At 32.0% G+C, this 12798-nt stretch overlaps 1 protein-coding gene and 1 pseudogene across 1 annotated transcript; both read right to left on the reverse strand.

Annotated features, from left to right (window-relative positions):
- Nucleotides 1–5536: 5536 nt before the first annotated feature.
- On the reverse strand, nucleotides 5537–8521 carry LOC105130728 (probable purine permease 11). The gene is made up of 2 exons (XM_011033383.1): nucleotides 8047–8521; nucleotides 5537–7459 (listed from the first exon to the last, which is right to left on the reverse strand). Exons 1-2 carry the CDS (start codon nucleotides 8051–8053, stop codon nucleotides 6354–6356), a joined length of 1113 nt encoding a protein of 370 aa, XP_011031685.1. The 5' UTR covers nucleotides 8054–8521; the 3' UTR covers nucleotides 5537–6353.
- Nucleotides 8522–10785: 2264 nt separating this feature from the next.
- LOC105138035 (probable purine permease 11) lies at nucleotides 10786–12796 on the reverse strand (annotated as a pseudogene).
- Nucleotides 12797–12798: the final 2 nt, after the last annotated feature.

Here is a 12798-nt window from a genome sequence, read left to right on the forward strand (position 1 = left end):
GTCGTGGTGCCCACAAGCTGGCCCGAACACCCACGTTAATCTAAAAAAAAAAATCACAACCTTAAGGAGTTCAAATTAAAAATCACAACCTTAGTAATCATCTAGTTGCAAATGTATGATATTTTTAAAAAATAATTTTTATTTAAACATATATTTAATAATAATTTTTAAAAAATTTAATATCAACATATATATATATATAAGTAAAAGCTGTTGCAATCCGAAACCGTCACGCTTTATAGATTTCGTTTTCTTTTCTGGTGGATGGGACTCTTAGGAGATACGTAGAACCCTAAAAGCGTCGATCTCTTTTGCAGTTAAAGTAATAAGACGTTTTGACCTGTTATGGGATATAGCTATCAGAAAAGGAAATGCACAGCCCCACCGGAGAAGAAGCTTGCAGACACCAACCTTCCTCTTTTACGGGCTTCTTAATCTTGATCCTAACCAAGTTTTGCTTAAAATGATGGATGAATTTGCTTTCAAGTCTCGTCTGGCTCTGAGGCTCAGGTTGATTTTTCGGCCAGATATCCAACCAGTTTTGTTCGGTGAAACAGAAACTAGCTGTAGGATTCGCGGAGTCTTGTAGTTTTTAATCCACACATTTAGTTATTTTTATACCAACACATATTTTAATTAAACATATTTTTAACTACCACTAGAACCACCATCGTACTTAGCATCATAGTAGCTTCTATTTTACGCATTTTTTTAAAAAAATAATATTTTTAATATGATGGTGTTAAAAATAAAATAATAAATATTGTAATAAATTCTTAATTAGAATGAATTTTTGAAAAGTACTATGTTACAAAACACACATGAAAACTACATTAAGAACTATAATTATACATCTATTTGCTTCTTGAAAAGAAAAATATTTTATGAAAAATGATTTCCTATGTTTATTTCTCACAAAAATATTTACATGAAAATTGATCAATGTAAAATAATTCACAATTAACTTTTAAATTTAGTTAATTTGCTGAAAATTATTTTCATATCATTAAATTCTATAAAATATTTCACAAACAATAATTTATTTATAATATTATTTTCATCCAATTATTTCACTCATCACATCCATCTTATTATTATCACTATCTCATTCTGATTCGCTATTATCTTACCATTATTTTTTTTATTAACACTATTGATTATTTTTTATCATTATTATTAAAAAATATTTACATGAAAATATTTGTTAAGTTAAATATTAAAAAATATACTACATGCAAAACTTTTTATGGAAGAACATTTTACACATAAATTTTCTTACTTAACAAATAAACCTTGTATAGCAACCAAATCCAAACCTCTCATCTAAGCTTTCACGGTATTCAAGAATTAATAAGTGATATTATAGTAATTATTCTCTTATGTCTACTTTGAAGAAAAGAAGTATAAGTCTATATGGAGATATTATCACTATTTTTAGTGAACTATGAATTTGATTTTTCATCTCCTCTATGTATTTATCTTTTTTTTTTAAAGTGAATTTAAGAAAATAACTATTAGAATGTCACTAAATAATTATTGCATACTATATTCTCAGTTTTTATGGTAACATTTGTATTGTATACATGAAATTTTAGGTGCATTGATAAATAAAAATATCCAAAAAATAATGAATAATTCATTTATCATATAAATTAAATATACAAAACAAACCTATATAAAAAAGATCTAAATCTTATTCTATAAATAACAAAAAAATATTTTCTTTAATTTTCCTCCCTCCCTCTCTCTCTACTCATCTATGTTTTATATATATATATACAATCTCAATTTCATCATTCAACATTAGATTTATTGGGGATTGAATTTTAAAGTTTTTTTTCAATATATTTTTTATGAAATTATCCCAAATTTACGATCCGAACTATGAGTTTGATAGGTTAACTTGATTGACTTGATTCCCTTCCTTACCTAATTGATTTTTTTTCTCAATCCCATACTTTAACATTGAGTTTATTTGGAATTAGGTTTTATGATTTGTTTTGACTTACTTTCTATGAGATTATTCCTATCTTATTACTCAAGTTACGAGTTTTTTGAGTTACTATGGATGGCTTGAGTTATTTTTCGTGTCATTTTCTTAATTAATTTTTTTTTTAATCTTTCAACACTAGGTTGATTGAGATTTTATGTGATGCTCCACATTGAAAGCGTCCAGAGCTACAACTTTATGAGTATCGTTGGTTGTTGTCTCGTTGTATGCATTTTGAGGCTTAGAAGTGGGCTCTCGTTACTAGAAACAAAATCGTGAGGGCAATAAGACGCAAAGCGGATAATATACGGCAGGTTAGGCCGGACTATTACATTTTAACTTCATAATTTGCTTCAATTTTGCTATATATTGAGTTATCTCGGTCTTATAATCTAGACTATAAGTTTTACATGTCAATTAAGGTTGACTCGAGTTATTTTTTTAATTTTTTTTTATGTTTATTCTTCAATATAGTGTTTATTGGGAATTGACTTTATAATTTGTGTTGATTTTCTTTTTACGGGGAGGGGAGTTATTATGATTTCACAACTTGATATGTAGATTCACATGTTAATTTAAATTAATCTAATATGTTGTTGTCTTAGTATTTATTAAAAAAATATCTTAATATTAACATCTTAATATTTTTTTCATATTAGAAAATATTAATCCGATCAGTAGTATTTCTCATGACAATTATGTAGTTATACTGGAAATCTCTCTTCCTCCACCACTCTAAATCCTTGAACCATTCCCGCCACGCTAATTCAAAGGCAAACACATCACGTTAGAATGACCAAGTACTAGAAGAAAGACATTTCTCGTAAACTACCAGTCCTAACAATGACATGCAGGGAGAAATGAAAAAGGCTCCCAAATTATTGGCACATCAACAAAGAAGCTTCTTGTAGTGTGCTCGAGGTCGAGGGCAATATTTCTTTGACTAGCACCAGGCTCGTGCTCTCTTAAATATAGAAGAGCATGCCACGCCATGTAGCGCCTCGCAGCAATAAATAGAAATCGACTGCAAAGTCTCCCAACGCCTTGTAAATATAGAAAAAGTATGTTCACATTAATTATCGCACCCTTCTTTTCAAACCACTACTACCGTTTCATGGGGGCACTTCCTTGGCCAAGGATGCCATTGACTCGTAAAGGATGATAGCGTGAAGTTAGTTAATTTTAAAAAATTATTTTTGATATTAGTATATTCAAATTATTTGAAAATATAAAAAAATTAATTTAATATAAAAATATTTTTTTTTATTTTTTAAAATTCTTTTAAAATACAAAAATAAATATTCTATTAAACTTCAAGAAATACCCATTTTAATTTCATTGTAAGGCGAGAAACTTCCCATCTCATGCCGTGCCTATAAATATCTTAATTCAAGTATCTTAAATCTTAAGTAAAATCATGAGAATGATTTTATACTGTTTCTTAATATTAAATCAACCTAATCAATTTGTTCTAAATCTGTTTATGCAAAACTCTAAGAACAACGAGAAGGGTACTGAAATAGTCGTGTATTTTTTTTTTAAAAATAAATAATCGTATCAACCACTATCAAGAGAGATTAGTCAAGGGCATGGAACAAGTGAGGTAGCTGCATTTCTCCATCCTCTCCTTCCTTACCTAACTAAGAAGAGTCCGATCAAAGAGGTCTCTGCCTCCTTAATCTCACGCGTTTCTGTTTATGGTTTGTTGGGCATGGAGTTGCTTTTTTATTTTTTAACTTTATTTCAAAAATTAATACTCGATAATTATTTTTAATTAATTTTGAAGTTATGTATCGTAATTTATAAAAATACACGCTATCTATCTTCTTTGTTAAAGCTGCTTTCAATTTTTTTTGTCCATCACGCTTTTAACTAAACTCACTTCTAAAATAAATTATTAAAATATTTTTTTATTTTTAAATTATGCCAATTAAGCTTGGAATATATTTGACAAATTTTAGTGCAGCCCGATGAAGCATAATTATAAGGTTTAGATTTATTTATGACATAGTTTAAAACTCAAGTTACTTGTTGAGTATATCAATTTAAAATGTGTTATTTTTATTTTATTTTTTAAAATATTATTTTAGATTTTTTTTATAAAATCAAATTATATTTTAATTGGATTTTGATTGGATTGTGGGATCATCAATACGTCGACTTACCAACATAATTAATATAAAACCTACCCTGAACTAGGTTTTAAACAAGGAATTTTTGAATCAGGACTCATAATCTAACTTTGAATTTTTAAATGTGAAACGATAATGGAGTTTATAAATATACCAATTACCACAGAGCCAACAACTGGGGTTGTATCAGAGCCCTTTAGTTCAGTGTGACTACAAGTATATGCGTGCCAGCAAGAAACATGCAAGCACCAGTAATCAAATGATTCGAAGTGAACGACTCGGTGAATGCTGACGATGAAATTTGTCATCATGGCAGACAGGAAGAGCCATTACTTGGACTAAAGCCGCAGCAAACAAAGCCATGTAGTTTATAGGGATAGAAATGCTACACCTGGCCACTAGCTAGCAGAAAAAAACTGCTTAAAAACTAGTAGAACTCCATCAGGACGATCTGACTGCCAAGAAATAATCGTTGTTAATTTGAGATTTGAATGACAAAATGCTGTTCAAGTTGTAATCACTTGAATCCGAATCAAAGAAATACATTAAGAAGGAGATTTTGCATGTCTTATTATGTTGTGAGTTCAGATTAAACAAAGGTGATGCCTGTGTGATTCATTATTAAATGAACAATGAAGGGTGTTTATTGTTTAGTCCTTGAGTTTTCAATTCAATTGTAATTTAGTCCTTCATTATGTTGAGATTTCTTACTTGTTTGCAGTTTAGTCGAAGATCTATGTTGAATCGAAAAACAAATTTATAGTTAAATTTGGTCGTGAAGTTGTGAAATTGTTGGATCTCCCGCTAGAGAGATCATCATCATCATAGTCATCGTCATCATCTAAGAAGTCTGGCAATTATCCCATTAACAAGTTACAACAAGAGATCGAAAAATCCATGCAGTAAAGAGATGAGCTTAAGATTTTAATTATTCTTGTTTTAGCTATCCCATTATCATTCGGTTATCGATAATTTGAGTTTTATGAAAATTGTAATGACAAAGTTAATTAAATTACATTTTCTTATAAAAAAGGACTAAGTTATAGGTTTTCAAGCATGATGAACCAAGTTGTAATATCGTCCAAACACACGGGCTAATGAATACTTCACTCAAGAAGCAACCGAAGGGTTCATCAACTGCATAATGGAGCTGAACACAAAAGGCCAAAACAGGGGTTTGGTCAAGTGCAATCTGTCAAAAAGCCTAATTATAAGAAAATGAAAGAATTCTTCTTTCCTCAACCCACCAGCTAATTCCCAGATGGCTTTATCTAATGTAAAGTGTGGTCTTTTTCCAAGTGCAGGCGAGATGCCAACGAAGATCTTGTCCTCTGCCTGTAAAGCTTTCGGCAGTGTGCACTTATCTGAAGAGAGGAGTTCATCAACAGTGACAGGAATTATTCGCAGCAATACCAATCTCACATTACATGGACTTCTGATTCTTTTACAAATTCTTAGCATCATAAAAGCAATCATTTCTTGCCATCAGAACAGAGGTCAGAGCAGGAATTTATGGGGCTTTCCACAATAAGGCCAAAACACTGTTTAGCAGAGGAGGTTCAAAAGGCAACCTTTAAAAAGACCGAGACAAAAGGGAAATAGTCTAAATTATTAGGATAGCCACACCAAAGAAAGATATGTTATGCTAGACGCGCTTGAGAGGAGCCCAAACCCAAAATGATTCTCCTATTCTTTTCTGAACAATTTCTTTCAATAGGATCATAGCCACCTCCTCTGAAAAAATTTATGGCTCACTGCCATTTTGCACCCCACAAATGCACAAACATTGGAATTTGTTAAAAGTCGAGCAATATTACTCCCTGTTTAGCTCTATTCTAATCAGCTTCTACCCTACTTGGTCAATAAATGGACCAAGGTAAATCCGCAGTAAATTATAGCTTTCTTTGCTGCTACAAATTTCTTTTTCCCAACCACATTGTGGATCGCGGAGTTCTTTATTAATGCCCTAGACTACAGAATGAGCCTAGTTCAAAATCCATCACAGCTTCCTACTGCTTCATAAACTTCTTTACATGTGTGTATCATAGAAGCAAAGCTAATGATCAGAGCAGCAGAAGAGGAAAAGGAAGAAAAAATGGTTTGGTTAACGAGATAAAGGACAGCTACACAAATCAAAGTTCCCATAGCATGCGGCATCAATTGCACTACATGAGATCAATTCTTCAAGTCCACCCAAGAGAAAAACTATATGCGCTTTCTTTCCAAATCTATCAACAAATAGAATTGTCACGGGTTTCAGTAACATTACTTTGTGCCTTCCTCAACTTAGAATCATCAAGATAATTCTGATAAGTATAAGAGGCAAAACCCCAAACAGCCAGAAGCATAGCAATTATCTTCACACCATTCATCTTGTCATGGAAAACTATAACTGCAGCAATAGGAGATACAGCCAACGCAACAGTACTGATCACATTGGAGAAGAGTGAAGATACGACAAAAATCAAGCCCACAACACCAACAGAACAAACCTGCCAAGTAACTGCAGCCCAGACTAGAGTCAACACGTACGAAACACTTCCCTTACCAAAACTCTGCATTTCTCCATGCAAAGTCTTCCATTCCCCGCTAGCAAAAAGACCCGCCACAGAGACACAAGTGGCAACAATAGATGTGAAAATCTGCATTTCTAAAACCACAGAAAATGTTTCCTTTTTTATGACCTTCTGAAACGAAAGCTGCATGAGCGAAAGCAAAAGAGAGTAAATTGCGGAAGCACCAAGAGTGGCAAGGAAGCCAAGGAAGTACTTCCACTTAGAGACTCCTGACGGTCCTCCCGAATCGTCATTGACAGCAATTAGAGCAGATGAAAAGGAGAGAATAATCACAGAATTGAGAATTAAAGCTGTGAACTTCTGAGAATTGATGAAGTATGAGAAGACGGCATTAAATGCTAACTGGGACGCACAGATTAGTGAATAGGTTGAAGCAGATAGATACAACAGCCCCAGAGAATACAAATAGTTATCACCAGCTATAATCACCCCAAGAACCAAGTATATCGAGGCAAGTGTTCTAACTGAAGGAGACGAAGTATAAGAGGCTAAAGGTTCCTTATCTGACGGAAGCAGGAAGAGTGGAATGAAAAGAATCGGAAAACCAGCAGTCTGAACAACAGTTGCAATCCATTTACTATTTCCACCCTGATCATAATAAAATCTACCCAATAGAACAGCAGCAGACTGTCCTGCGACGAGGAAGAAAACGTTGATTGCCACCAGGAGCCACCATTGCCAGCGCTGGAGTTTGAATAACAGCGATTGTAGTGCCACGGTATCTTCAACCTTGTTCAAGATTGGCTCTTCATTATCTGTAACTGGTTAAAAGTAGAAGAAAGTTTGAAGAACAAAAGGATTAAAAAAAAACAAATCTTTTGATCATTACTCAAAAATTGTAATTTTTTTATAAAAAATCTACTTTCATACAGGAATGAGTGAGTTTTACTGTCATAAACATCCCGAAATTAAAAGATATAAAAAAATCATGCCCGTTAAACATCACCGAATCAATTTCATCCTCCACTGCTTGGATACTAAGAAAAACTAAGAAAACGAAAAGAACAGCCACCATGTAATCAATGAAACGTCAAATTTATGATTGAAACTAATTCGTAGAAACAAACAGCAGCTCTATTTATAAGTCTACACTCAGTTACGCAGAAACGAGAATCCAATACTGAATATCATTCTCATTCGATCCATCACCCGCTATTTTGTTTTTAAAAATAAGAATTTCTAGACATAAAAATCAATTTTTTTTTTATATATATTTTTCATCCCTATAACATACGGACTGAATTAAACTTAAACGAATATATAAAAAGGGCTCATCTCTGTAACCATGACCATCAAGAGAGAAACAAAAACGTAAAAAAGGGCTAGAAACTGAGAAAGAGAGAGATACCTTCCATGTTGTCCGTCGTTGCTGGAGATTAATTGAAGGTCTTCTTTTGCTGTTTAAGGAAGCAAAAACAGCAGAGACAGATGGGTTTTTGACGGTCGAGAATCTGATAACAGAATCCTGATCGTCAATTCAATCGGTGGTCTCAATTTGTTGTCGTTTTTGGTACAAGTTCAAACGCTGTGAAGTTTGTTTTCGGTGGTAAAGATCTGATGGATGCTTCACGGATTCGATTCCGGTACTTATACTGGGTCAAAGGCTCTGCAACACTTATCTGATGGCGCTGACATGGATACTGTAGTACGGCTTCCGCAACTTGAGTTGGAATTGATTTTTATCGTATTATTGTTAACATTTGTCAATGAACTGTGGATATGCTCAACCAACCACTTCTATCGGGGAGCCTCTTCTCAAAAGCCTTTCCTTTCTAGGCTAATAAATAAATAAATTAAATTACAAAACCACCAGGCAACCGTGGGCCTGCTCGTTGCGAATAAAAAAATTGTACTGACACTTTTACTCTCACTGATAAAATCAATGAACTTGTTGTACCGGATAATATAGTCTTTTCCTGATAAACTTTAAGTCGTTCTCGGATAAATCCAGGTATATTTTTTTGATTTTTTTTAATATAATAATAAAATTGCTGGAATATTTTTTAAAATAATATTTGTTTAATTCGCTTCTAACGGTATTTTATTTTATTTTTCTTTTCAAATCACAACTAAAATCAATTTTTTTTTATTTGATGGTAAAAGTATTTTTATTCTAATTTTTTTCACTTTAATTTATTTAACTTATATTTAATTAGATAATTTAATAAGTACTAAATATTACTAAATAAAGTGGTAGCGCGTGAAGGAGCTTTGACGACCAAACAATAATTTCTAGGGTACAAGTTCTTTTTATATTCCTAAACAACATGTGTAGTCAACAAATTTCTAGTATGATATCAATATTTTTTTTTCTCATTATAATTTTGTGCTTTACCTTCTAAATTTTCATAGTATTCCTTCAATTTGTTTTAATTTGATCCATTTTATTATTATTATTTTTAATTATTTTTAATTTTTTTATTTGTTAACTTTGATGGAATTATAAGAATAAATTCCATTGAACGTTGGCCTTGAAAATTATTTTAATCCAGATTTGGATTTTAAGATTTGCAAAATACCAAAAAGGCCCTACACCGCTTACAATCCAGTAAGATTTGCAAAATTATTTCAATCTAGATTTGGAGTTCAGGTGCTCGCTTATGATTCAAGGTTAACTGCAAGGCAGCTAGTTGTGAGTGGAGATGAGTCCCCTAATACGGATTAAAATCTTTATAATGTTAAAAAAAAGAATTAGTCTTGTTAAGGGAGGTTATCATAGGAATTAAATTTATAAATAGCAACTTTTTTGAGCAATAAAATTGATGATTATTTTTTTATTTTGATTTAATTTTTATAAAAAACAATGAAATTATTTTTTAAAATCAAAACCGATTTAAATTAATCAGTTTTTATTTAGTTTGGTTATTTTTTAAATCAAAAATTGATTTAATTTGATTTTACTTACACGATCTGATTTTTTTAAAATTATTTTAATTATTTTAATTTAATTAATTTTTCAATTTGTTTTTTCACCCTGCATTCCTTGTATTTTACCTTTTTATTTTTATTTTTTTTGGGTGGATGGGACTTCTGAGAGATATATAAAATCACAAGAACGTCAATCTCCTGAATTGTCGCAGGAAAAGTGACAAGACGTCTTGATGTGTTATAAAGCCACGATTAATTTTAAGAGCAAATATAGGGAACGTTTATTTTGATTGGTAAGTTTTTTTTTTTTTGAGAAGGATTACTAAAGCTTCTTTATCTGAAGAGGAAGGAGAGCGCAAAAAAGAACAAAAAATAAAAGAAAGTCAACGAACAAAATCAAAACGAAGGGAAAATGAATGAAGAAGAGCGAGGCAATTAGTCTCTACCAATGAGATACATAATTACCAGCATTTTTAGGCAAAGACCTCCATTGGCCTTCACCGTGAGCTTGAACCCTTCCCATTTCCCAGCTTATATTTCCAAGTCATGAGCATAATAATCCAACGCGAGAGCATGTTTAAAAAAACGATGCAAATTGTATTTTTAAAAATTTATTTTTTATTAAAATTTATTATATTTTGTATATTTTAAATTGTTTTCATGTGCTAATATTAAAATTAATTTTTTAAAAATAAAAAAATTATTAATATATATTTAAATATAAAACTTCTCATATCATATCAATAAATATCTTAATTTAAAATTTTGATAATAATTTATATTATTTTTAAATATTAAATTAATCTAGCCAACTTTTTCTAAATTCGATCATGCAAATTTCAAGAGTGTTGAAAATTTAATTCTATTTTTGATTCATAAATATATTAAAATAATATTTTTAATTTTTAATTTTTTTAATAACAATATATCAAAATAATAGTAATTTTTAATAAATAAAAGTTTATTATTTTTTTAAACACTATGCAATCCCAATCCATCTGGTAACAACGTGAAGGGTGAAGAAATTGTAATATATATATTTTTTAAAAAAATCATATCAATCGCTGTCAAAAGAAATTATTCAAGGGGCATGGGTATAAGTGCGGCGGCGGCGGCGTCTGGAAATCTCTATCTTCTCAACTGAGAGGTCAATTCTTCAAGGACCACCCGAGAGAAAACTCATCTGTCCATTCTTTCCAAATTTATCAACACAGAATTGTTACGGTTTTCGGTAACAATACTCTGTGCCTTCCTCAACAAGATAATCCTGATGAATATAAGAGGCAAAACCCCAAACAGCCTGAAGCATAGCAATTATCTTCACACCATTCATCCTGTCATGGAAAGCTATAATGGCAGCAATAGGAGATACAGTCATGGCGACAGTACTCACCACATTGGAGGAGAGAGAAGACACCACAAAAATCAAGCCCACAGCACCAACAGAACAGACACGCTAAGCTAAAACGACATCGTTGAGAAGGGGGATATTACTGAAGACTTAAGATGCTCCAAGTCATGAGCATAATAATCCACAGGTTCCCCCCTATAGTGTAAATTGTATTTTTAAAAATTTATTTATTTTATTAAAATTTAATATAGTTTATATATTTTGAATTGTTTTGATACGTGAATGTAGAAAATATTTTTTAAAAAATAAAAAAATATTAATATATATTTTAATATAAAAAAATATTTAAAAAATACCTGCACTGCCAACCAAACACTTAAACCACTAACAAATTAATTAATGAAGGCCCAGAACTCTCATTCTCCTTTGCTCTTAAAAGAGGTAAAAAATTCATTGATCACTAAAGGGAAGATATTTTTCAGAATCCTTGCAAGGCACGAAACTTCGAATCTCATATCATATCAATAAATATCTTAATTTAAAATTTTGATAATAATTTATACTATTTTTAAATGTTAAATTAATCCAACCAACTTTTTCTAAATTCCATCATGCAAATTTGAAGAGTGTTTGAAAATTCAATTCTATTTTTGACTCGTAAATATATTAAAATAAGATTTTTTATTTTTTATTTTTTTTAATAACAATATATCAAAATAATAGTAATTTTTAATAAATAAAAGTTTATTATTTTTTAAAACACTATGCAATCCCAATCCATCTGGTAACAACGTGAAGGGTGAAGAAATTGTAATATATATATTTTTTTAAAAAATCATATCAATCGCTGTCAAAAGAAATTATTCAAGGGGCATGGGTATAAGTGCGGCGGCGGCGGCGTCTGGAAATCTCTATCTTCTCAACTGAGAGGTCAATTCTTCAAGGACCACCCGAGAGAAAACTCATCTGTCCATTCTTTCCAAATTTATCAACACAGAATTGTTACGGTTTTCGGTAACAATACTCTGTGCCTTCCTCAACAAGATAATCCTGATGAATATAAGAGGCAAAACCCCAAACAGCCTGAAGCATAGCAATTATCTTCACGCCATTCATCCTGTCATGGAAAGCTATAATGGCAGCAATAGGAGATACAGTCATGGCGACAGTACTCACCACATTGGAGGAGAGAGAAGACACCACAAAAATCAAGCCCCCTGCACCAACAGAACAGACCCGCCAAGTAACTGCCGTCCACACTAGAGTGAACACAAGCAACGCTACCCTTGCCAAAACTCTGCATTTCTCCATGCAAAGTCTTCCATTCCCCGCTCGCAAAAAGACCCACCACAGAAACACAGGTGGCAACAAGAGATGTGAAAATCTGCATTTCTAAAACCACAGAAAATGTTTCCTTTTTTATGACCTTCTGAAACGAAAGCTGCATGAGCGAAAGCAGTAAGAGAGTGAATTGCGGAAGCACCAAGAGTGGCAAGGAAGCCAAGGATGTGCTTCCACTTAGAGACTCCTGATGGTCCTCCCGAATCGTCATTGAAAGCAATTACATTAGAGGAAAAGGAGAGAATAGCCACAGAATTAAGAATAAAAGGTGTGAACTTCTGAGAATTGATGAGGTATGAGAAGACGGCGTTAATTAAATGCTAAATGGGACGCACGAATTAGAGACGAAGTTGAAGCAGATAGACACAACAGCCCCCAGAGAATACAAATAGTTATCACCGGCTATAATTATAATCACCCCAAGAATCAAGTATATCGAGGCAAGTATTCTAACTGGAGGAGACGAAGTAGAAGAGGCTAAATGTTCTTTAGCTGAAGGAAGCAGCAGGTGTGGAATGTAAAGAATTGGAAAACCAGCAA

This window comes from Populus euphratica, unplaced genomic scaffold (genome assembly GCF_000495115.2).
Source record: "Populus euphratica unplaced genomic scaffold, PopEup_1.0 scaffold2.1, whole genome shotgun sequence".
Taxonomy (NCBI): Eukaryota; Viridiplantae; Streptophyta; class Magnoliopsida; order Malpighiales; family Salicaceae; genus Populus; species Populus euphratica.